Source organism: Bos javanicus, chromosome 14, assembly GCF_032452875.1.
Source record: "Bos javanicus breed banteng chromosome 14, ARS-OSU_banteng_1.0, whole genome shotgun sequence".
NCBI classification, from domain to species: Eukaryota; Metazoa; Chordata; class Mammalia; order Artiodactyla; family Bovidae; genus Bos; species Bos javanicus.
The window spans coordinates 43506245-43532524 of record NC_083881.1 but is presented as its reverse complement, the minus strand read 5'-3'; the positions used below and the strand labels follow the sequence as shown (position 1 = coordinate 43532524).

At 41.0% G+C, this 26280-nt stretch overlaps 1 protein-coding gene across 3 annotated transcripts in view; it reads left to right on the top strand.

Moving 5' to 3' along the window:
* Positions 1-13453: 13453 nt before the first annotated feature.
* Positions 13454-26280, top strand: part of TPD52 (tumor protein D52) — a 130543-nt gene continuing 117716 nt past the window's right edge. Inside the window, exon 1 of one of the 3 annotated variants that reach the window (XM_061439062.1) lies at positions 13454-13631. In XM_061439062.1, coding sequence (XP_061295046.1) covers positions 13613-13631 — 19 coding nt within the window. In that variant the 5' untranslated portion in view covers positions 13454-13612. The remainder of the gene's footprint in view (positions 13632-26280) is intronic. The other 2 variants (XM_061439063.1, XM_061439064.1) reach the window with 2 other exon arrangements.

The window sequence follows — 26280 nt, the reverse complement described above, 5'->3', positions numbered from 1 at the left end:
GAAGTCAGCCACCATCATTAGCGTTTGGCAAAGCCTCAACAGCAGACAGGGGAGTAGGAAGATTTATACGGTCAGCCTCCTATATCCATGAATTCTACATCCACAGATTCAACAAACTGGGGGTAAAAAATATTTGAAAAAATACTCCAGAGAGTTCTAAAGGCAAAACTTGAATTTGCTATGCACTGGCAACTATCTACATGGCATTTATATAGCAGTGGTAAAGAAACCAGCTGCCAAAGCAGGAGACGCAAGAGACACGGGCTCAATCCCTGGATCAGGAAGATCCCCTGGAGTAGGAAGTGGCAACCAGCTCCAGTATTCTTGCCTGGAAAATTCTATGGACAGAGAAGCCTGGTGTGCTACAGTCCTTGGGGTCTCAGAATCAGACATGACTGAGTGGCTGAACACACACAGGTATTGTAAGTAAACCAGAGATGAATTAAGCTGGAGGATTGTGCAGGTTATATGCAAATACTGTGCTATTTTATACAAGGGACTTGAGCCTCCCTAGATTTTGGTCCTGGAAACAAACCCCATGTGAATACAAGGGATGGCTGTAGTGAAAAAATGGGGAGGCTTCAGGTATATTCTGATTGGAGGTTGTTGGCATATGGAAGCTACAGGTAGCCTGACTAGCAGTGAGCATCTTATGTGATTGGTTTGGGGAACATATTTGGCTTTCTCTGGTTGGCCGTGAGTTGAAAGCGTGGGCAACAAGTAAGAAGGCTGGCAGTCAGTGACCAAGTCCTGACTGCTCTGGGCTTATCACTGCAGAGGTTGGGGTTTGGCTTCCTGGACTGGTTTCTGCCGGTTGTGGGTGAAAGTTCTACTGCCATATCTAGCCTGCCCATGGTCTGATTGTTTATTCAGTCTCTTAGTAGTAATCAGTGAAAAGTGTTAGTCGCTCAGTTGTGTCTGACTCTTTGTGACCCCATGGACTATAGCCCACCAGACTCCTCTTGTCGATTGGGTTCTCCAGGCAAGAATACTGGAGGAGGTAGCCATTCCCTTCTCTAGGGGATCTTCCTGACCCAGGGATCAAACCTAGGTTTTCCACATTGCAGGCAGATTCTTTACTGTTTGAGCCACAGGGAAGCCCCAGTAGTAATCAGAGACCTCTTAAATCATATTGTGTAGACAGATGTCCACTCCAGCTACTGGGAGACTGTCCTTTCCTGGGCTGCCCCAAACATGACCAACATCAGCTTAAAATAGTCTGACTGTTGCCTATACCACAAAGTGGTTGTGAGAACTCAACCTGAGGTCTAGTTCACTTCAGGAATTAGAAGAAACCTGGGTTCTGGCTATCCCTTCATTAATAATTATGCATCCTGGGTATTTATCATCCTCTTACCAGCTCCAAGAAAATATAATATGCCTAGCCGCTGTTACGGAGAAGGCAATGGCACCCCACTCCAGTACTCTTGCCTGGAAAATCCCATGGACGGAGGGCCTGGTGGGCTGTAGTCCATGGGGTCGCTAAGAGTTGGACACGACTGAGCGACTTCACTTTCACTTTGAAACTCAACTAAAATGGACGTAATGATAAAGTTATTTCCCTGAAGGCAAAGGACCAAATCAGATGTTCACTTGAAATAGTTTCCAGCCTAGAGTCACATGATTATTCTATCATTTTTTGATCTCAAGTCTGTCTACTGGGATGGCACCAGGCTGGTGGGTCAAATAGGAAATGTTCACTTGTGTGTGTGTGTGTGTGTGTGTGTGTTTCATCCCTGAATGAAGCTGTGTCAATGTTTTAGTTCATCCTCAAAGCTGTTTTGCTGTCATAGTATACTAGATAGCTCTCTAGACTCAAAGGGAGATCTCTAATGAGTAACAGCTCTGACATTTACAAGATTTTGAGTAAGTTGTTAACATCTTTGTCTCAAGGTCCTCATTGGCAAGATGTCCTCCTGTCACCTCAAGGTTGTTGGGGAAATCAGAGTATTATTAATAGTATATGACCTTGCATTGATTTTTGGTTCTATTAACATTTCCATATTGAATATAACAAAAAGGGGATTGGAGGAAATAGTTCAATTTGTTTTTCAATATATGGATAGAGGAGCCAGGCAGGCTACAGTCTATAGGGTTGCAGAGTCAGACACAACTTAGCACACAAACTACATGACTTAGCACGTTAGTTTAAAGCTTAGAAAATGTTGAGAACCATAGGAAATACTTTTCAGACAGTTCATCTGTAGGCCAGCAAGTGGGATTTCATAAGCCCCTTGTCTAATAGGAACCCTCAGATGATTTATTAGTGGAGACTGAGGACAGGCTATTTTTCTTTCTTGTGTTAGAAGCAGTAGCTCTTGGATAATTACTTTCACATCTGCATCTAATGGTTTACTTTAGAAGCCTCATGCGTCTTTGGCATTTTCCCTGGGGAGGAAGCAAGAGAGAAGATAAGTGAGGGAAAGAGAGATTCTCTTTAGTCATCCATCATTTTAATTTTGCTACATTTGTGGAGGAAGGGCACTCACCCTACTATGTATCTTGGGCTTTAGGACAGAGTCTATGAAATGGCTTAAAATTCTTCCTTTCTCTTTTCTTTCTCTCCCTTCCTTCCTTTTACTTCTTTCTTTCCTTCTTGAATATGAGAACTGGGCTTAAAATACACCATGAGTGAAGCTCTCTGGAGCTTTTTGAAAAGATTTTACTGGTAACATTGTAGTACATCATTATGATATCATTGGGAGTAGATTTTTGGCCCTTTGAAAATAGAAAAAATTCTGAGTCAAGGGCCTACCATGTGGTCAATGGGACATTTTTCTTAAATTCAAATTTTATTAGAAGGCAGGTTTTAATTCTTACTTCTTTGCTTGGCACTGCTAAGTTCTGACTTTATTACTAATTTATTCAGTGGGTAGCAATGCCCAAGAAGTCCGTAGAATATGATGGAGAGGATGCGGAGCGGTCCCACCCAGGTGCTCCCTTTAGAACTGGGAGTGTTAGTAGCTGCTGCTTTCAGCTTAGTTTCTCTAGGAGAATGGCCCTCATCAGGAGAAAGCCACCTTGCTCAAAATCATTTCCTGAGGGCAGCCCACTTTCTAGGATGGGTCAACATAGGGATAGTAAGGCAGGGCTCTTTGCTTCAATTTGGGACATTCTGAAGAAGCATCCCAGCTGCAGAGCTCCCAGAGGTGGGGAATGAGGTGTCTATTATGACAATCTCAAGGTTTGCTCTTAGCCTCATCTTGCTTGCTTCTCTACCCCAACAAGTTCACTCCCCGGAGGACTCACCAATAAGCTTCCTTCCTGGGGAATCTGTAACAATGACCAAAACATTTTGTATGAGGAAATCATATTACTCTCTTTTTCTTGTTCCCTCTTCAGAATCAATTATCTCTTAATTTCCCTAATCTAAGGAACTGAAAATATATTTTATTGAGATAAAATTGAAATATATTTTATTGAGATAAAATTAAAATGTATTTTATTGAGATAAAATTAAAATATATTTTATTATCTTCCCCAGAAGGTAAAGAATCTATCTTCAGTGCAAGATACCCAGGTTCGATCCCTGGGTTGGGAAGATCCCCTGGAGATGGGAATGGCAGCCCATTCCAGTATTCTTGCCTGGAGAATCCCCATGGACAGAGGAGCCTGGTGGGCTACAGTCCATGGGGTCTCAAAGAGTCGGGAGTGACTGAACGACAAACCCTTTCACTTTTTTCCCCTAAAGGAAGAACAACTAAAATTTATTTCATGATAGAAACTTTGGAGTTGCATCACATCAAGGACTGCCTTCAGAAAACATGGATTGGTAAACAGATTTTATAGCACTTGGTATCTTTCTCAAACTTATTCAACATTTTCTCTGTCCCTCCATAATAGTCAACTATTATTTATAATGATCAGTTAGAAGTGAAAAAAGTACAAGTGTGGGATAAGTCTTTTTTTTCAATTGTCAAAAATATACAGGACATGAAATTTGCAATTTTAACCATTTTTAAGCATATGACTTAGTGACACCTAAGCCGTAGGTATGTGCAACTGTCACCAGGCTCCATCTCCTGAACTTCTTCATCATCCCAAACTGAAACTCTGTGCCTGTTAAACAACATGGATAACTCTTGACCTGATATTGTAGTTTTTATTCCTCTTCATCCTAAAAAGTTTAATTTGGGGAAAAAGGAGATGGCACAAATCCCAGATGATTCCAAAGAACTTGGCTATGTGCAAATAGTGATTGCTAAGGGTAAAAACAAAGTGACTAGAAAGGTGCTGGGAAGTTGAGTGTTTGCAGATTATTCTAAGACTGGAAGTTTTAAAACTTCCATGGGATATAAAGAGTCAATACAAAATATTTTGGTTGTTGACTCCTTAGATTTTTTTTCCTCCAGGAAAATACCTTTATTGCTTTTCACAAGCTCAGTGTTAAGAAAAATAACAAGAAACAACAGAGGACAATATGAACAATTTGATCCTACCATCAAAAAATAACCATTATTAATGCTTGGTCAATATCTTCCTAGATATCCTTTTAAGCATATGATCCAATACTCAAATGTACATTTCCGAAAATGTGATTGCAAACTGCCTGGTGATATATTTGGATCTCCCACAGTATATTTTTTCCATCTTCTTAGGCACCATAGATCTTCAGAGCTAAAAGAGAGATTGGAAATACCAGGAGGCTTATATCCTGCTGGAAATGTGAAAGGTTTGAGAGCTTTCTACACAGAACAAATACAGATATTTCACTGGCTATTTCAAGGCCAATACAATTCAAGGGAAATGCAAAATAGCTCTCTTTGAAGTTTTTTTGGACTACTGAATGTTTTCAAGTCACTTTACTTATTAAACTTAATCGCTTTAGTTATTGACTTTGTTTTCTCTGGTTTATTTCCACTTCTCAGGCTTTAGTTTTCATTGAAGTTAAACATGCACGTATTTTACAGTGGAAAATCAGAATTGTTGCAAAAAAACTCCCTAAGTCTACCCTGCCCCCACCCTTTGTATGAGCTTCCCTGAAGGCAACCATTTTAAAATAATTTTTTTAAAATTTCCTATCTTTATTAATAAATAACATGCATATGTGGATATTTGTTCAGTTTTAGGGATTCCCAGGTTGTGCTGGTGGTAAAAAATCTACCTGCCAATGCAGGAGACGTGAGAGACACGGGTTCAATCCCTGGTTGGGAAGATTCCCTGGAGTAAGAAATGATAACTCACACCAGTTTTAGACATTATCAGTTTTAGGCATGATCCACTAACTTTCCACTATGACAGGTGAGGCTTTCTATCTTCTATCACACCTCTATGCCACCTGTTCTTAACTTTCTTTCCCATCTACTCCTACTCTGTCCTCTCAAAACAAAGAGAAAATGAGGGGAAAATCACTTTAGTAAATTAAGGGTAGTGCCCCATTGTCCTCTAGTCTTATTCAAAAGTTAAAAATCAGTTTTTCTTTTTACTTTTGAAAGTGACCATTTTTTCATCTCTGAATCTGTCTTCAGTGTTCTGAATTTCATAAATATTAATACATGCCATGCCATCAGCATTTCCTCCCATTTAGGGAAATCCCTCAAATTATTAAAAAAAAAAACAACCAGATTTTCTTCTGTTTGCTTCCTCCGCGTCTCTCTGTTGGGCTCGTTTTTGGATATTGAATCTCTGGGATCAGTCTTCTAATTTTCTTCTATTTTCTCCATTTGTTGGGTCTTTGTCTTTTGTTCTCTTTTCCAGGAAATTTACTTCACTTTCTATTCCATAAAGTGAGTTAAAATAGCACAAATGCACCATCTTATAGTTCTGAGGGTCAGAAATCTAACATGAGTCTTATGGACTCATGAGTCAAGGAGTCAGATTCTAAGTCAAGGACTTAGAGTCAAGGAGTCTAGAGGGCTTTCTGGAGATTCTTGCTGTTGTTCTTGTTCAGTTGCTCAGTCGTGTCCAGCTCTTTGTGACCCCATGGACTGCAGCACGCCAGGCCTCCCTGTCCATCACCAACTCCTGGAGCTTGCTCAAACTCATGTCCATCGAGTTGGTGATGCCATCCAACCATCTCATCCTCTGTCGTCCCCTTCTCCTCCTGCTTTCAATCTTTCCTAGCATCAGGGTCTTTTCCAATGAGTTGGCTCTTGACATCAGGGAGATTCTTGGAAAGACTCTTTATTTGCCTATCCAGATTGTTGGCAGAATTCAGTTTCATACGCTTATAGGGCTGCAGTCCATGTCTTCTTGATGGCTGTCAGCTCAGGGCTCTTCCAGCTTCCAGAGTTACCCATATTGCTTGGGTCATGGTCCCTTCTTTCATCTTCAAAGCCATTAACAGTGAGTGGGTTCCCTCTGATGTATCTCATCTCTCTTCTCCTACTGTGGCATCTCTTAGCTTCCAGCTAGAAAAGTTCTCAGCTTTAAAGGGCTCATTTAACTAGATTGGGCCCACTTGGTAGTCCAAGGTGATCTCTTTATTTCAGGGTCCCTAACCTTAATCACATCTGTAAAGTCCATTTTGCCATAGGTTTCAGGGTTTAGGATGTAGACATCTTTAGGGATCCTTACTCTGCCTACCACAGGTATTTTAATGTCTACTATAATATATCTGGGGGGTTTCCCAGGTGGCCCAGTGGTAAAGAATCTGCCTGCCAATGCAAGAGACGTAAGAAGCACAGTTTGATTTCTGGGCTGGGAAGATCCCCTGGAGTAGGAAATGGTAATCTGCTTCAGTATTCTTGCCTGGAAAATTTCATGGACAGAGGAGCCTGGCGGGCTATAGTCTGTGGCAAAGAGCTGGACATGACTGAGCACGCACGCATAACATATTTAGCTTCTAAAAATTCTTTAGTTTCTGAATGTTCCTTTTTTATATATAGCAAGTATTTGTTTCATGTTTGGGATATCTTCCGTCTGAGTATAATCATGGTAGTATACCAAAAGTTATAGCCAAAAAATGCTTTCTTTACCCTGTATAGTTTGTTTCCTACAAGGTGCCTTTCTTTTGAGTTTATTTTGGTTTCTGTCTTCTACTGTGGAATTCTCTGTTAGTTCATGGCCACCTGTCATAGGCCTTAACAGCTGACTGATCTCCCTGGTGTCTAGAGTTTGAGGATTAGGTGATATGGCTTCTACAAGATCAACATTTCAGATGTTTTCTTTCTTGTGTTGGTCAAATTCCTAAGAGTTGGGTCCTTTAATCTCCTACTTCCAAGATATTCCAACTTTCATAGACCTGGCTGTCTGCCTTCTTGAGAATCAAGGGAAGTTGGGGATCTCAGCATTTGAGATACGAATGGCTAATGAACTTCTCTGCTTGTGGTAGGAAATTACCTTCAGATGTACTCACTGTGCTCTAGTCAAGAGATAGGCCAGTTTCCTTCTCCAGAGAAACTGCTTCAGTCTTCTGAGCAGATCTGGGGAGGGAATTACCACCTAACTCCTTCTTAAGTAGACTTTCAATCAATCCTCCTGTATTGAGTCTCACCATCTTCCTAAATCCGCAGGTGTCAAGTCCTGAGGTTTCTGGATGTTCTGTATTATAAATGAGGTTCTTTTTTACTTTCCCCACTGCCAGCTTAGCAATCAGCTTTTTTTCTCAGATCTGCAAGGTCAGTTATGATTATGCAAACTCTTGCATTCTCTTTGTCTTTGTGGGTTTTCCCCTTCTCTGTAACTTAGTAGCATTGGGAGGAAGTAAGAATAAATGAATGTTCATTCAGAATTGTGAGGTTTAAAAAGGTGGACTTTATGGCATGTGAGTTATATCTCAATAAAATACATTTTAAAAATGAAAGGATGTGTGTGATATGCTATCATTATCCCAACATATGCCTCCTAATTTTAGAGGATAGTGAGCCGAAGAAGCATAAAGTGAGCAGCTCAGGATTGTGACAGTTTTAAGTCAACTTTTAAATGACTGTTCAACTAAATCCACATAAGTTTTCTAAGTTGTATCTGGCCTTGCTAAGTTGCATTTTGGGACAGTGGCATATACTTTGGCTTCTCAAGCCCCATTCTTGGTCATTCTAACCTGCACCATTTCTAGAAGAGGAACATTGATGCTTCATAAAAACTAAACATCTTTGCAGGGTGAAATGGACTGCGTGTCATTGAGTCCAAAGCCCGTTAAAAAGTGTAAAAATACTTTTGATCACTTAATGATTGAATCTATACATAACTAATACAATTTGTATTATGCAGTATCTTAAAGATAGACGAAAATACTGAGAACAGTGATATTTAAGGCTCCAGGAGGAAAGGGGCCATGGCTTTCCCTGCATTCCCCTCCCCACCCAGCTCTGATGTAATCTGACAAACACACAGAACTCAAAGTGGCTAAAAAATATGCAAGGAAGTTTAAGTGGTCTATGGTTTTTCTTAACATAGCCAAAATCAATAATGTGAGATCTCTTCCTGTTAACATCTAGGGATTTACATGTCTAACTTCCATTAGTATTAAGTACTCCTTCCTGCCAACATCCATTTTTGTGCATTTTAAAACTGTTTATAGCATATTCACAGTGAATTTTTTTCATATCTGAGAAAATAAAAGATGGCTGTAATATTTTCTAAAGCAGTTAACTCTTAATTACCTGTCATTCAATCAATATTTCTCCAAATCTTCTTGATTTCTTGGCCCTCCTAACCTTCACCTAGCATATGGACCTTGTTTACTTCCACAGCTCAAGTACCCAGAGTCTGTCTTCCTGCTGGAAAATATGATCACTTTTTCAAAATTGTGGTATCATAGGCCTTTAGTGGTTTGACTGACCAGAGTGCTAGAACTGCCCTTAGAAAGAGTTTGGGTTGATAGACTCAGCAAATAAAAATGTAGGACCCCATTAAGAATTTCAGATAAACAGTGACTAACAATTTTTAGTGTAAGCATGTCACAAATATTGCAGGGGATGTACCTATACTATAGCATAATTTTTTTTTTAACCTGAAATTTAAATTGCACTGAGCAGCCTAGCATGCTCCTGTGAACAGGCACCTCAGCCACAGAGACCATCTTGATCCACCCTTTCTCATCAGCCACTCCTTGCTCACACCTTTAGACTAGCATTGCAGATACCCAGAACATGATGTATAAAGAGGGTACAGGAATGCGTAGGTATGTCTATTCTGTGCCAAGGATTCCTCATCCTTGAAAGGCACCCATGGCTGATCTCTAAAGCCTGGGGCCCAGTATTGGGGTCCCCAGTCACCTGGGTCTAGGATTGCCAGATAAGATACAGGACACTCAGTGCAATTTAAACTTCAGGTTAAAAAAAAAATTATGCTATAGTATAGGTATCCCCTGCAATATTTGTGACATGCTTACACTAAAAATTTAGTCACTGTTTATCTGAAATTCTTAATGGGGTCCTGCATTTTTATTTGCTGAGTCTATCAACCCAAACTCTTTCTAAGGGCAGTTCTAGCACTCTGATCAGTCAAACCACTAAAGGCCTATGATACCACAATTTTGAAAAAGTGATCATATTTTCCAGCAGGAAGACAGACTCTGGTTGGTAGAAATTTCACCAACGAATGGGTATTTGAAAAAAGAAACTGAAAAAAAAAAATCCATATTACCATTAACAACAACAGCACTACAAAATAAATCTAGTTTCTCTTGCCTGTACCTAGCCTTTTAAAAGCTAGCTCTCATAATGCACCCAGGTGCTCAGTTTAAGTGCTAACCATTCTCCAGAGACCGTTCAGTGTGCTAAAACATAAACTCTGTTCATTTTAGAAATAACACAGCATGAGTTACAAGTGCAGATTATATTTGTCAAGAAAAAAAAAATGAAGTAGCTGGAAGACACAAGAGAAAAATAGGCTTTTGGAGAACTATCATATACTAGGTTGTTTATAACATAAACAGTGCTTATTTAGCCTTGTAGAGAAAAGTTAATATTTGCCTAAGGTACAGAGTTGCATTAATCCACCTCTGTTGGTATGTGCCAGGATGGGAATTTTAAAATGGTATGTTGTACCAGTTAGATTTTTTTTTTTTTTTTTTTTTTTGCTCATTGTAACAGGAAGCCAACTCTAGTGGCCTAAAAACTTCAGGCATTTATTTTTCTCCCATAAGAAACATCTCTGTGATGCCACTGAATACCCAGGTTCTTTCTGACTTTCTACACTGCCAAACCTGACTTTCTTCCTCATGCTTTCAATATGGCTGCTGCCTTTCTAGGCTGGAAGGAGGAAGCTGAAGAAAAAAACAATGTTGTCAAGCCTTTTTAAAATTGGGGTGTAAGTGATTTACAACATTGTGTTAATTTCAGTTGTACAGCAAAGTGATTCAGTTACATATATATGTATATTCTTTCTGGTTCTTTTCCATTATAGGTTATTACAAGATATAGAATATAGTCCCCTGTGCTATATAGTAAATCCTTGTTGTTTATCTATTTATGTACGATAGTCTGCTTCTGTTCATCCCATGTGCTTAGTCACTCAGTCGTGTCCGACCCTTTGCGACCCCATGGACTGTAGCCCACAAGGCTCCTCTGTCCATGGGATTCTCTGGGCAAGAATACTGGAGTGGGTTGTCATGCCTTCTTCTAGGGGATCTTTCCAACCCAGGGATCGAACCTGGGTTGATTCTTTACCGTCTGAGCCACCAGGGAAGCTTGTCAATCCCATACTCCTAATGTATCCCTCCTTCGTTTTCCCTTTTGGTGACCATAAGTTTGCTTTCTATGCCTGTGAGTCTGTTTCTGTTTTGTAAATATGTTCATTTGTATTGTCTTTTTAGATTCCACATATAAGTGACATCATATACTAGTTGTCTTTCTTTATCTGATCTAGTACTTCACTTATAATGATCATCTCAAGATCCAGCCAAATCTTTCTTTCCTAATGATTTCTTGAAGGTTTCTAGTTCATATCTCATTGGTCATGAATGTGTCAGAGAGCCACCTCCAGCTGCAGGGGAGGTTAAAGTGGTCAGTGTTTCAGCTGGACACACCGGTGCCTCATATTATATTTGAGTTCTCTTAGGAAGAAAAATGGTAAAGTTGGATATGGGTAGGTAATTAGTCATCTCTGCCAGGAATGGGAACAAGCATACAAACTCTTCAAAATAGGTCATTTCTCTCTCCCAACACACATTAACAGGATCATCACTGTATAGCAAATTAAAAAGATAAGAATAATAACATTTTGAAACATTGTTATTTTCAAGTGCTATTTATTTGTCCCCAAGTTAGTTCATAGGTTGAGAGATTGTCTTTCCAATCCTTTATCTGAGCAGCAGCTAGTCAAAAATTCTTGACCACATTATATTTCCTGCCTATGCAAAAATATACTGCTGCTGCTGCTAAGTCACTTCAGTCGTGTCCGACTCTGTGTGACCCCATAGACGGCAGCCCACCACGCTCTCCCGTCCCTGGGATTCTCCAGGCAAGAACACTGGAGTGGGTTGCCATTTCCATCTCCAATGCATGAAAGTGAAAAGTGAAAGGAAGTTGCTCAGTCGTGTCCGACTCTTAGTGACCCCATGGACTGCAGCCTACCAGGCTCCTCACTGTTACATTTAAAAGGTCATTTAAGAGCAAAAAACAAGTGACTTCTTTGGAGGTCCAGTGGTTAAAACTCTGCACTTCCAATGCAGTGGGTCCAATGCAGGGTTCCATCTCTGGTCAGGGAAGTAAGATCCCATATGCTGTGCCATGCGGCCAATAAATAAATATTTTAAAAAGAAAAGATATATCATTGCACTTCTTTGTTATAAACACTGGATTGTTAGTAATAGTAGATATGATTTATATTAATATCTTGGCTTCCCAGGTGGCACTAGTGGTAAAGAATCTGCCTGCCAATGAGAAAACTCAGAGAAGCGGTTTCAATCCCTGGGCTGGGAAGATCCCCTGGAGTAGGAAATGGCAACCCACTTCCGTACTCTTGACTGGGAAACTCATGGACAAAGTCCCTGGGGCCCCAAAGAGTCAGACATGACCGAGGACACAATTTATCTTATTTTGAAATTTTGGTCTGAAAGCTAAACTTACAATATTGATTCACTGCATGGCATAATTAAAGCAGTGAAAAGATGACCCAAACGATCTTTGACCTCCTGGAGCTCATAAGCTGCTGGGTTATAACCTAGAGGGGCTGGGAACATAAACCTATGACTGTGGCAGGCTGGCCTGGGAGATGAGTGAGAGTGGTGGGTGCTACAAGAGAGAAGCCAAGTGCAGTGGGAGTAGGCAGAATCAAAGAGGAGAGGTCTCATTGGATTGAGATAAACCGAATAAAGTTCAGGAGAAGAGGCTGTCAATGCAGGTGGGAAACAGATACACTTGGAATGGCACCCCACTTGAGCACTCATGCCTGGAAAATCCCATGGACGGAGAAGCCTGGAAGGCTGCAGTTCATGGGGTCGCTGAGGGTCGGACACCGCTGAGTGACTTCACTTTCACTTTTCACTTCCTGCATTGGAGAAGGAAATGGCAACCCACTCCAGTGTTCTTGCCTGGAGAATCCCAGGGACGGGGGAGCCTGGTGGGCTGCCTTTTATGGGGTCGCACAGTCGGACACACTGAAGCGACTTAGCAGTAGCAGCAGCAGGTAACTATTGCTAATTTAAAAACATAGTAGCAACAGCCAAACTCCTGTGATGTTTCAGGCAATGCCGGCTAGAGGCCTAGCCAGAGTCTCTAGGTAGCATACAAGGAAGCTTCCTTCCTTCTTAGACCCAGATGGCTTGGAAATTGGGCTACCACCTGAGAACTATGTAATAATCAACCTGACTTCATTGAAGACAGTAACTGCAGAACACTTAAACAGAATGTTGATGCTAATTACGAAGAGTGTTATTACAGGAACTTCAAACTGTCCCTTGATCAATGGACATGAGCCTTTTGATATTTTCAAAAGATCCCTGTTGATAAGTCTACCCTTTGCTTAATTTAATTCATTTAACTCATTTCAGAGTGTGGTCCTTAATCCTGCACTCAAAATAGTCAGATTTTATTGCACGAAAATCTTCTGAATTTGTCACTTAAAACCCTGCACTCTATTAAAAAGACAAGGCCACATCATTTTTTCGAGAGATTCTTTGAAATTTTAACCTCTTGGCCTGTTTCGGACCTACTCTGGTAGACAGTCTAGGGTGTTATTTTGGGAGCAGGAGAACATGAAGAATGAGTGGGAAAAGGAGACACTGGCATTTGAAAATAACCTTCCTGCGTTTGCCACTCAATAAGCACAGAAGAGCAGGTGTTAGGGGAGGCAGAGAAAGGGCATCTTCAACGCCCCAGAGGAAACTTCTGATGATAAATAACTTGAGGGTGCGACGTAACGCCATCCCTGTCTCCACGCGGTCCCCACGCAGCCTCCACGGTGCTGCCGCGTCTTGGCCGTCCCCGCCTTCCCCTCTCCTACAGGGCGTGTTGCAGCCTGCGCTCACCCGGCCCTCCCCGCCCCGCCGCCCGGCACCGCCCGCCGGTCCTCCTCCTGCGCCGACGCGGCGGAGCGCACCGGCCCGCGGGGTCAGGTGGTTGGGTGACGCCCCGGGAAAGCGCTCCCCACCTCGCGCGGGCGGCGCCACCGCGCCCGACGCCTCCGGGGGAGGGGACTTCCCGGGAGCAGCGGGCGGAGGACGGGAGGAGCGCTGCGCGGCGGGCGGGCGGGCCGAGCGGGGACGGGCTGCCGGCGGGAGGGAGACATGGACCGCAGCGAGCAAGGTGAGGGCGCGGGCGCTTCCGGGGTGGGCGCGGGGCCCGGCGCGGCGCGGCTGGGGGCCCGGGTCCGGGGTGCGGCGGCGCGCGGCCTGGCACCCGGGCATGTGCGGAGCCTGCGGTGCTGGAGCCGCCAGTTGCGTCCCCGGAGCCGGATCCCAGGTCCTGGTGGGGCCGGGCTGCCGGGAACCGGCGGCCGGAGGGGGCGGATGGGACCGCGCGAGGGTGCGCGGGTGTTGGAGACAGCAGAGAGGACGGGAAAGATAGAGAAGGTTCTGGGAGGCGGCGGAGGGCCGGCGCCAGGCGTTCGGAGCCGGGGCGGCGGATGGAGAGGCGCTTTGGTGAAAGCGGTGCCCGGGAGCCCTGCTCACCTCGGTCTGGGACCGGTGGAAACTGAGGGACTGAGGACGGTGGGTCGTTTGGCCCCGCACGAGGGGCGCGTGAAGCCCTCCCAGCCACACGTGAAGACTTTCTGCTCTCTCCTTAACGTGGTTAGGATTTTTGGTGGCATTTGAGCCCGTGGCGTTGGTTTTGGTTGCAAACATTTAACATCCCCCAATTGTGGAGCAGTGTCTCTAGGTTTGTTTGGAGGCGGGGAATTTTTCGTAGCGAGGGTCCTCTTTTATCCATCAAAGGTGAAACCCCTCCAACACAAAACCTTAGTCTGATTACTCTAGCTTTGGCTGCACTTGTTTCTGAAAATAGTATCTCAAGGGAAATTACTTCCAGTAAACATTATTTAAGAGCGATGTGGCATAGTAGAACTAGGTTTTCAGATTTAAATATTGCCACATCCTAGAAATCTTTACTGATAGTAACACAGTAACCACACTAACCATAACACAGGTTCGCGGCAAGCTTTTAAATATATACATATAAAGGCTAAAAAAAAGTAACAGTATTGAGGTTAATTTGGGGAAGTGGGGATAGGAATTATTACTATTTTGAGTCTTAACACAAATTTTTTTTTTATGTACTACTCTCCAGTATCTGCCTTCATGCATACGAGTTTTCATTTAAGTCAAACCATATTCCATGTATACTGTTTTGTAGTTTACTTCTGGTCAGTTGTAAAATAGGATTTTTGGAGCCTTCCAGCTTTTCCTTTCTCTCAACTCCTCAAATTAATCTCATCTTACATTCATTTGATACAGTATGTACATGTGTGCACCGTTGTATCCAACTCTTTGCCACCCCATGAACTGTAGCCCGCCAGGGTCATCTGTCCATGCAGTTTCCCAGGCAAGAATGCTGGTGTGAATTGCCATTTCCTTCTCCAAGGGATATTCCCCACCCAGGAATCGAACCTAGATCTCCAGCACTGCAAGCAGATTCTTTACCAGCTGAGCAATGGGGAAGCCCCATACAATATGTAGTTTATAGTATATATGTCATACATTATATATGTACATATATACACGTGTCCACATATTGTCTAGATTTCAAACTTCTTGAAGTTAGAAGCATATATTTCATTTTTGTCCACAGTTGAGTAACCTGGTGATTTGTACATGGTAAACATTTACATGTTTGAGTCGGGAAGCTCCTCACAGGTCTCAGGTGTATTATTGTTAGGAGAAGGCCTAGAGGCTACCACGTAAGTCAGTATTTTTCTATCTGGATTTTCATGGGGGTAGTGAGGGTGTCCAGCATGTGAGCATGCATACATGTGTATGTCTTACACTGTGATATTTAACATAATGATGTTTTTAGAATATGTGGCTATGTTTGGTACTCCTCAAAGTAGATGAAATATTAGTGTTTGAATCAGGTGAATGGAGTGACTGATTTTATTAGATTTTTGTATTCTAGTTTGGCTGGTAAGAATCACGGCCAGTAGTAGTTCTGTAATATTCCAATTTGCTGATACACTTTATATGGTTATTGTAGGATTACTGTTTGTGTGTGTGTTTGTGTATATGTGTCTAAGACATGTTTAATAAATCCCTTGGTTTATAAGAGGAGTCTTTTTCTGTCTCTAATTTTCAGATGTTATTCTTTGGTAAAGATATTTGTTAGTCATGTTACTCCTTGCGTTTAATTGTCATTCTTAGAGGGCGAGGGAAGTCCATCCTCTTAAAGTGGAGAACTTGGACGCCAGACTCTAAATGAAAGACAAGCTAGCTGCCTGGGCAAGGTCAACTGAGGCTACATAGCTTGGCAGTCTTAACAACCACTTGGCGTTTCCTTATACTTTGGGTTCCTTCTGCCTCTTTTTTGTCTTTTCATCTTTATGTTCCCACAGCACACAGTTTTTTAGAAATGTTTGTTGACTGCCTCAGATGAAAGGCAAGTGCCCAAGGGCCAGTCTCCTTCCAGCCCCTGAAACCTCTGAGTTGGTTACTTGCTTCCCACTTCCTCCTGTTCTTTTTCTCTGTGTTTTAAAGAAACAGAACTCTGGTTGGATGGACAAAGTTGCTGATAAGACTGCAGTGGGTGTGGAGAGTAAGTTTATCTGTCAGCTCTCTGAGCTAGCAGAGGAGACAATTCAGTCTTGAGCAAGTCCATGTAGACTCCTGGCTGAAAGTGAGAAGGGAACCTGGATTTTTAACTTGCAGGTTCACCAGCAAAGTGTGTTGGCTGGAATAAGGTTTATACAAAATCTGTGATTGTCTGCTGAATTGTGATTTTTTTCAAAGTACCTAAAAGCAAATCATAATATTTTAGGATTTAACTTACTTTTTTAACATATGTGGATTTTGTTGTGTTTGTCCCTTTAAAAAATACTCTAGGGACTTCTCTGGTGGTACTGTGGTTAAGATTCTGTGCTCCCAATGAAGGGAAGCCTTGGTTGGGGAACTAAGATCCCACATGCTGCACAGCGTGGCCAGGAAAATAAAATCCTCTAGATACAAAATTAAATGGCCTACTACTTGTCTTGAATGCATGTCTCTGCATTCAAGAATGAAATGTCTCCTTATCTGTTCCTTCTTATATGAAGTTGTCAAAATCTAGCCTTTGCTACTGATTTTATTGAATAGAGCTATAATGTTTTGAAATGAACAGTTTTATTTTCAGCGCTGTACTCTGAATGCTTTTCAGTATCAGTCTGAGATTTGCCTATTTTTCGTGCCCTCCCCCATACCCAGACTCTGTATACAGTACTCTGCTTATGTTGAGAGCAGTCAACATCAGATGATTTAAAATTCACCATAAACAACATACTGCCTCTTAGGAGCTTCTATGGGTTCAGCACACTCAACGTGTGTGCCATTTCCCACCTTGAAAGTGCAGCGGCCTGCTAACTGTGTAAAAAAAACACCATGTAAAAAAACTCCTGACTGCCTTTTATGGGGCTGAATAGATAATCGTGCTCGAGTACTCTCTTATATTGGCTTCCCAGGTGGCACAGTGGTAAATAATCTGCCTGCCAATGCGGGAGACACTAGACGTGGGTTGGGTCCCTGGGTTGGGAACATCCCCTGGAGGAGCAAATGGCAACCCACTCCATATTCTTACCTGGAAAATTCCATGGACAGAGGAGCCTGGAGGGCTACAGTCCATGGGGTTGCAAAGAGTCAGACATAATTAAGCACGTGTGCACATACACGTGCACAGGCACACACTCTCTTATATTAGTAATAACTTGTAGTTTAGCACCATTATATTGACAGTCACCTAGCCACTAAGCATTTTATCTGTGTTTGAATTAAAACACCACCACAGCTTTTTATCTTAAGGGGGTAGGGGAAGGCTGCTATGGTCGAAGCAACTGGGGAAAGGGGAAGCTGCAATGAAACAGTGACACAATAATAGGTCACTATAATTTCAGCCTGGTAATTATGCCTTCAAAATAACAAAATGGTGAGGTGTTGTTGATTTACAGATAAAACAAATGTAGAAATGAATAGGTAACAGCTTTGAGGGTCTGCTCACAGATCTCTGGGTGTGAGTCACTCAGCATCATGGTTTCTTTGGTCAAGTCTTGCTTTCCATATGGTGATAAGGTCTTTGTTAACTTGCATTCACTTCCTGCATCTGTTTCTATGCAGCAGTCTGCTTGGTCCCTAGGGGAGAGCTAAGTGGTAGGAGGGGTTGTGATCCATCAGTGAGATCTCAAAACAGAATAATCTATGTACACAATAAAAGCAAATACACTCAAGGTTCCCAACTGAAGAGAACACCCAAGTCCCCTGACCTTCTGTGCTCCTGCTGGTCCTTGTATTGGAGGCTCACATTGTTTTATTTTCCTTGTAGGTTTAATTATTTCTGTTTAATTGTTGACTGTTTTACAATCTCTCTTCTGAGACTCTCCCAGATTTTATTTAAACTGGGTGGGTACCAGAAACCATAATCTTAGCAGTGTATTTTCATTAGAATAAATGTCCAAGGGATCAAGGGATTTAATGTCTAGTGCAAGTTAAAAAATGTTTGAATTAAAAATACTTCTTGGTAGCTGAGAGGAATTGTTCATTTTATTTTATTTTATTTATTTTTTTGGAATTGTTCATTTTAGAAAAATCAGAAAATACACATGGAGAGAAAGAACATAAAACCACCTATAATCCTATTCTGGAAAATCACTGTTAGCATGTTGGTTTGTATCCATCCATATAGCTGTCCTTTTAAACAAATCACAAAATAATCTCTTATTGAATATGTCATCTTGTATCTTGCCTCTTCTTTAAAACTCAGTATTTTAAAATACCCTTCTGCAGCATCATTTTGACTAGTGTGACCAGGTAATTAATGCACATGATGGAGTTCAGAATGATTAAAAGGTTGCAAAATGTTAAATCTCCCTTCCATTCCTGTCTCCTTGGCTATTTCTCTTGGGTAGTGATGTCACCATTATTAACAGTTTCTTCTCCATCCACCCAGAGAGATTCTACTTATGTAGGTATACACACTTATATTTAAATATGTACAGTATTAGTGTGTGTGTTGTATAAGCTGTAGTGCACAAATTATTTCACACCTATCTTCTATATTTCTATATATACTGTATATACTAACAGTATATATTTTAGAGATCATTCAACACAATGTTATATAGAGTTGTTTCATTTTTCAGGGCTATTTGTAGATGTCTATTTTTAGATGTACCATGTTATGTACCATAACAGATGATACCTGTTCCCTATTGAGGGACATTTAGGTTTCCCCTAATATTTTGCTATTAAAACAAAGCTGCAGCAAATAAATATGTATGCAAATTGTTTGATTAAATGTGCTGGTGTATCTGTAGGAAGAATTCTTAGAAGAATGTGACTGTTCAATTTTGATAGTGCTAGATTCTGCTCCATAGAAGTGGTGCCAGTTATAATCCACCAGCTATGTGTGAGCATCTGCTTCTCTCTATCATGTGGCCAGGGTGTTGTCACATTTTTCATCTTTGCTTCTCTTGTGGGGGGGAAGATGTTTCGCAGACTGTGTTTATTATATATTTTTCTTAATATGAAGGCCATTATACTTCTTTTGATATGTTTGAGATCTATCTATATTCATTTTCTGGGACATGTCTGATCATATACCTTGCCAGTTTTTTCTATTGTTTTATCCTTTTCTTCTTGATTTCTTCATGACATGAATTGCTATTATATTTTTTCCTAGTTTGTTGTTCCTTTTTTGACTTTCTGGTGATTTTTTTTCTGAGCAGAAATATTAGTTGATGGCAGTTTTCATTTAATAGCTTCAAGCTTTTGAATCGTTCATAGAGATGCTATCCTCACTTTGAATTTATGTTTTTATTTTTTACCTTTAAATCTTTCATCCATCTGGAGTTTATTTTGATTAAAAAATGTGAGTTATGAATCTTAACCTCCTTCCCAACTCAGTTGGCTCCTCAGTTGTCCAGCACCATTCACTCACGAATGGGTCTTTGAAACACTGCTGCTGTCAGTGCTAAATTTCTGTATTCTTTTCTTTCCCCCTATTCTGTCCTAGCAACTAAACTGTTTAAATTATTGTGGTTTCATAACATGTTAAAATGTCTGGAAGGACTAGTCTCTCCTGATCACTCTATTTTTCTTTTTATTACTAGATGTTTTTCTAGCTGTTTCTGCCAGATTTTATTTCCAAATGAACATTAGAATCAACTTGGTCTGGATGCAAATCCAACAGAAATGTAGTTGATATAGCTTTCTTCCCTTCCCCTGTTCTCTATCCTCCTCATTTCCCTTTCTCTCTCTCTTTTTTTTTTATTAGACCTGTTCCCTTGTTTTTTTCTTTATTGAATATTCCAGTATATGTTCGTCATAGTTATATTGTACATACTATATATACAATTTTATATTGCATTTTGGATACTACTAGATAATAAGAATTTTAATGTACCATTGAAAAAAGTATCTTCAAACTGTATTTTTTGATGACTGTACTCTCAGCATTTGATGTTTAACTGTTTTTTTTTTGTGTGTGTGTGTGGGAATATAGATTGCTTTTTATTTTAGCTATTATAATACTTTAAAGAGAAAGTGTTTTAAGATAAATTTCTTGAGACAGGACAAAGGATGTGAATATGCTTAGGTTTTTCATGCCTTTGGCCAAATTGCTTTCTGGGAAACATAATTATTACTGCTTTTTTATTGTAGTAAAAATGCATGACAAGAAATGTATTATCACAACTGTATTTAAGTGTATAGGATAGTATTGTTAACTCTATGTACTTTATTGTGTAACACATCTCTAGAACCTTTTCATTTTGAAGACTGAAACCCTGGACCCACTGAGCAACACACATTTTTTTTTTCTCTACAGCCCCTGGTATCCACTATTCTCTTTACTGCTTCAGTGAGTTTGATTACTTTAGATAGATCATTAAAGTGGAATCATGCAGTATTTGTCTTTTTATGACTTATTTCACCTGGCATAATGTCTTTAAGGTTCATCCATGTCATTGCATATTGTAGGATTTCTATCTTTTTTAAGGCTATATAACATTCTAGTGTGTATGTATGCCACATTTTCTTTATCATCTTTTATTTTCTTTGTTCATCCTTCACTGGACATTTAGGTTGCTCCCTCCTCTTGGCTGTTGTGATCATGGGTGTGCAAATTCTCTTTTATGTCCTGTTTTCCACTCTTGGGTATATACTGTAGGAAAGGAATGTTTATTTTCCCTACCCTTCTTAGTTCTTTGGCTTGTCTAATAATTAAATTAACATAGGGGAGACTAACAGGAGAAAACCAAATTTAGTTGCATATGTTCGGGGGTCCTACAAGAATATGAGACCCTCAGGCATTTAGCCAGTTGAGACTTACATGACACTCTGAGCTATGGAGAAAAGGGATAGGGTTCTGGGTCTTGAAAGGTGAGAAAGACAATTCACAGAAAGATGGAGAGAAGGTTTGGTAAAGTGTTTTCCATTCCCTGCAGGACGATGGGGCCCAGAGAGGACTTTGATCTCTAGCCCCAGTCCAGCTGCCCGCAGTTCACCCCACCTCACCTGGACTATTTGTAGTAATCTCTTGTGATAGTTCCCTTCCTGGACCAGATACTCTATCTAAATTCTTTTAGACAGGTAAGGGAGAAATAAAAGGTTTTCCTCAGTCTGCTGGATTTTGATTGCCGTCAGCTCAAAATAGTCACAATTCCAAAGTGGTAGTTTGAGGGAGACTTGTTCTGAAATCCTCAATACCCAGAAGTAAAATTGCTGGTTTCTATGGAAGAAACACAAGCTGGAATCAAGATTGCCAGGAGAAATATCAATAACCTCAGATATGCAGATGACACCACCCTTATGGCAGAAAGTGAAGAGGAACTCAAAAGCCTCTTGATGAAAGTGAAAGTGGAGAGTGAAAAAGTTGGCTTAAAGCTCAACATTCAGAAAACGAAGATCATGGCATCTGGTCCCATCACTTCATGGGAAATAGATGGGGAAACAGTGTCAGACTTTATTTTTGGGGGCTCCAAAATCACTGCAGATGGTGACTGCAGCCATGAAATTAAAAGACGCTTACTCCTTGGAAGGAAAGTTATGACCAACCTAGATAGCATATTGAAAAGCAGAGACAATACTTTGCCAACAAAGGTTCGTCTAGTCAAGGCTATGGTTTTTGCAGTGGTCATGTATGGACGTGAGAGTTGGACTATAAAGAAAGCTGAGCGCCGAAGAATTGATGCTTTTGAACTGTGGTGTTGGAGAAAACTCTTGACAGTCCCTTGGACTGCAAGATCCAACCAGTCCATTCTGAAGGAGATCAGCCCTGGGATTTCTTTGGAAGGAATGATGCTGAAGCTGAAACTCCAGTACTTTGGCCACCTCATGTGAAGAATTGACTCATTGGAAAAGACTCTGATGCTAGGATGGATTGGGGGCAGGAGGAGAAGGGGACACCAGAGGATGAGATGGCTGGATGGCATCACTGACTCGATGGACGTGAGTCTGAGTGAACTCCGGGAATTGGTGATGAACAGGGAGGCCTGGTGTGCTGCGATTCACGGGGTTGCAAAGAGTCGGACACGACTGAGTGACTGACCTGATCTGATCTGATGGTAGTTCTGTTCTTAGGTGTTTTGTTTTGTTTGGTTTGTGAATTTCTCTCCTGTTTTCCATTGTGGCCATACCATTTTACATTCTCACCAAGTTATTTTAGAGAGAACATTGTAGGGACCAAACACCTGCAGAGAGAGGGAGCCTCTGTGGTTCTAATTTTTCCATATCTTTAGCTATACTTTTCATTTTTGATAGGGGCCTTCCTAATTGAGCTGAGATAATATCTCATTGTGGTTGTGATTTGCATTTTCCTGATGATGAGTGATGTTGAGTGCTTCTCGGTCATCTTTATGTCTTCTTTGGAGAAATGTCTATGATTGGATTATGAATTATTAATGTATTCTGGATACTTAGGCCTTATGAGATATGTGGTTTACACATATTTTCCTCCCATTCTGTAAATGCCTTTGTCACTCTTGGTTGTTTCTTTTTCTGCACAGATGTCATTGCTTTGGGGAAAAAAAAGAATTAGAAAGCTTATAGGTAAAAAAAATGCCATCTCTTTTCATTTAAACGTTTTCCACCGTCTAAGAGGCTGTAGATGATATTAGCCATTGTGTTCCCCTTTGGACATTGGTTGTTCCTTCATTGTTTTAATATCTTTTTATTTTATTAAATTAAAAAATTTAAATTGACTTATTTTTTGGCTGCACTGGGTCTTCGTTGCTGCGTGTGGGCTTTCTCTAGGTGTGGCGAGCAGGGGCCACTCTCTGTGGTGTGCAGGCTTCTCATTGCAGAGGCTTCTCTTGTTGTGGAGCCTGGGTTCTGGGTGCGCGGTCTTCAGCAGTTGTGTGCACAGGCTCAGTTGTTGTGGCTCACAGGCTTGAGAGCACGGGTTCAGCTGCCCCAAAGCGCATGGACTCTTCCCAGACCAGGAATCAAACCCATGTCCCCTGCATTGGCAGGCGGATTCTTTACCATTGAGCCACCAGGGAAGTCCTCTCCTTTACTTTAAAATTGTGTCTTTGCCTTCTTCTGCTGCCACCCTTCTCCCCTGTTCATAGTAAACCTTTGTGTTTTGCGGAAAATATTTATTTTTTCTATTTTGGTTTTGGTTATGTTTCATGTTATTTTTCTAACAGAAGACATTATGAAGAGCAGATGTTTTCTTGGTGACAGTTTTTAGAGTAACTGTCATGGCTCTCAGTTGCCTTCAGTACTTTTTTCTCTGTGTTTATGTCTTCTCTTTAGATGCTTTTGTAATCAATACTGAAAGTAGTGGTTCTAGGTAGGACTATTAGTTTCCATGCTTTGGCTTATAGGCATGGTGACTGTACTTCATGTTACAGCTATGCAAATGTAAATGTCAGCTTAAAAATGATATAAAACATCACCATATAAAGTTTTGGATTGAGAATTTACTTAATAGGATTAAACTTCACCCCTTGTATTCTGAGCTTTTTGGAGGCATTGTGGTGTGGTAAAGGAGCTTATGGTGTAATGAATAGGGCTGTAGGAATAAAGATAGCAGTTTATCCAACCCATTAAGATTTGTACTTGGTTAGAAATGAAGTGTCAGTAGGAGACTGTTCTGTTTGTATTCCAGACTCTCATTCAAGTGTGTACATGGTTGGTACTCCATAAATGTTTGTCCTATTGTACAAATATTCATTAGAAAGATTTCTAGCGTATATAGAGTCACATGGGATTAGATAGAAACAGTTAACAGGGAAAGATAATAGTTTGTCAGGGAGACAAGAATACCTGTTCCAAGAATACCTGTTCCAAATGTGCTTTTAGTTTTATACATAATCACTGAAAGTCTGATCTGTAAATAGAAGCCAAATTGGTACTTTACTTCTCAAGTGTACACATAAGAGTATTTATGTATACATTTACAAGTAGAGGAGGAGACAGTGCTGATTAAATGTTTATTCTCCAAAGGAAGTTGGATGTAGTGCTCACTAAGTAACTTTCTTAAATGTTTTCTATGCTATTTCATCAAAAGTAGTTATTTGCTTCTAATGTATCCTGAATTTAAGAGGCACAGATGGTGTTGATACATTTTAGTTTTCTTTCAGTTAAATTGAGAAGGGCAGTGGAGATGTTGACAGTGGCGGAAAGGGTTTGCTACTAGTTAACAGAATGAAAATTATATAAAGAGGGAAAATGCAAACATTTCTGCTGGCTGGAGCATTTTAGCAAATTGATGACCAACTTTCCATTTTGGTATATACTGAGTATATCACTTTTGGTATATCAGTTTATTAGCAGTGGGAATGATGATGATTCTACCTGCTTTTTGCACAACTCCTTCTAAGTTTTCTTCGTATTATTTCAATTCAGTCTTTCCTAATGCAAGGTAATAGGATTGATATCATTTTTGTTTTATATATGAGGAAACAGAAGCTGAGAGATCACGACTTCCCCATTCTCTGCTAGATGTGGAGATTGTTACAAAACCTTTGTCCCACACCTGTTGTTTCTCAAAGGGTAACTGGTGGCCAAGAACAGTTTCAGCTACATTTGCAAATCAGTTTAAAGGGCTGGGAACACTTCACACTTTTTAGAAATATTTTCCTTCCAACAAATTAAAACAGAATTGGAATCTGAAGGGACACCACTTCAAGCTCTGCATTATAATAACCTAAGTTTTCTAGCTGGGGTTTTACTGGGCAACTTTTAGTAATACCACTACTACCACTAATACCAGCAACAACATCTGCTCAGGGTTTTCCGTATACCAGATTCTGTTCTAAATGTTTTTCATGTTTCATTTTGAAAATGTTTAGAGCAAATCTGTGAGCCACATCCTTGTTTTACAAATGAAGAAACAAGATGTGAGAAAATGGAGTAATAACTTTTCCAGGGGCACAAAGCTTGACACAGACAGAGCTGGGTTTTAAATCCGAATTATTTGGCCATAGTGTTCCTGTCCTTATGCTACCTAAAAGTATAATGAAAGGTGTTGTTCAAAATGATGCCATTCTGTGGTAGCTACCACGGGGGAGGGAGCACTCAGACTGGTATCTACCCCAGAATGTGGTCTGTCCTCAGGCACCAGAACCGGTTGAAAATATTCAGGGTAAAGAATGCTAGAGCCGAAGGTATGTCTGGGTTGAAAATTGGTTTTCATCGTTTTCTGGTCATGAGACACTGGATAAGTCACTCAACCTCTTTGAGGCTGATTATACCTCAACTATTTGTGAAATTTAAGTAAAAATCTGTGACTGGCATGGGGGCTCAATAGATACTAATTCTCAAACGAAGTGTTTGTATTTCTGTAGAATGCTAATTTGCTGATTTCCGATTCAAATTAAACATTTCATTTATTTGGAGACAATTATGATATGAGGCAGGCTTGCCTGGTGGCTCAGCAGTCAGGAGTACACCTGCAGTGCAGAAGACACAGGAGATGTGGGTTCAGTCCTTGGGTTGGGAAGATCCCGTGGAGGAGGGCATGGCAACCCACTCCAGTATTCTTGCCTGGGGAATCCCATGGCCAGAGGAGCCTGGCAGGCTGCAGTCCTTAGGGTCACAGAGAGTCAGACACGACTGAAGTGATTGAGTATGCACGCACACATGATATGATGCCTGCCCTCACAGGCCAGGCTGGAGAAACATACAGAGAATTCGGCCACTGTGTGAAGTGGAGGTTGTAAGGACTGGCTGACTGACTGAAAAGGAAATGAGGAACTCTGGCTGGTCGTCAGGACAGGAATCTAACCTCAAGTAACCTTTGAACTTGAAGGCAAAGTAGGAATCCTGGTAAGAGGTAAGAGAAGGAAGGGTGCGGAAGAGGATTTGGGAAGAAGCTTCAGTATGTGCAAAGGTGCAGAGGCATGAAAGGCAAAAAGATGCTCAGAAATTCCCTGTGACTGGAGTTCACGGTGGTCACTAGGGGTGTGTGAGCTGTCATCAAGATTCAGGACTGTGCTGTAGAGCAAGAGGCTGGTGGTGGCAGGTGGGAGTTTGGTTTTAGAGTAACGTTTTGGCAGCTATGTAGAAGGGACTAGCTAACCAAGCAAGGGGTGTCACTGTGTTTCATGCCAGCGGTGGGGGGTGCTGGATTCCTGAGGGATCTTTGGGTAGAAAGGGTCAGATGTGAAGGGCGAGGATCTGAGAATAAAGCAGAGCAGAGAATAAAGAAAAGCCTTTGGGCTTTTCAGACAGCATGGACTTGGAAAGGGACCAGAGGCAAGGGAGAGAGGGAATTTCATTTGGGTTGTGTGTTACATCTGAGGTCTGTTCCATTTGTCTAAAGTTGTATAACAGAC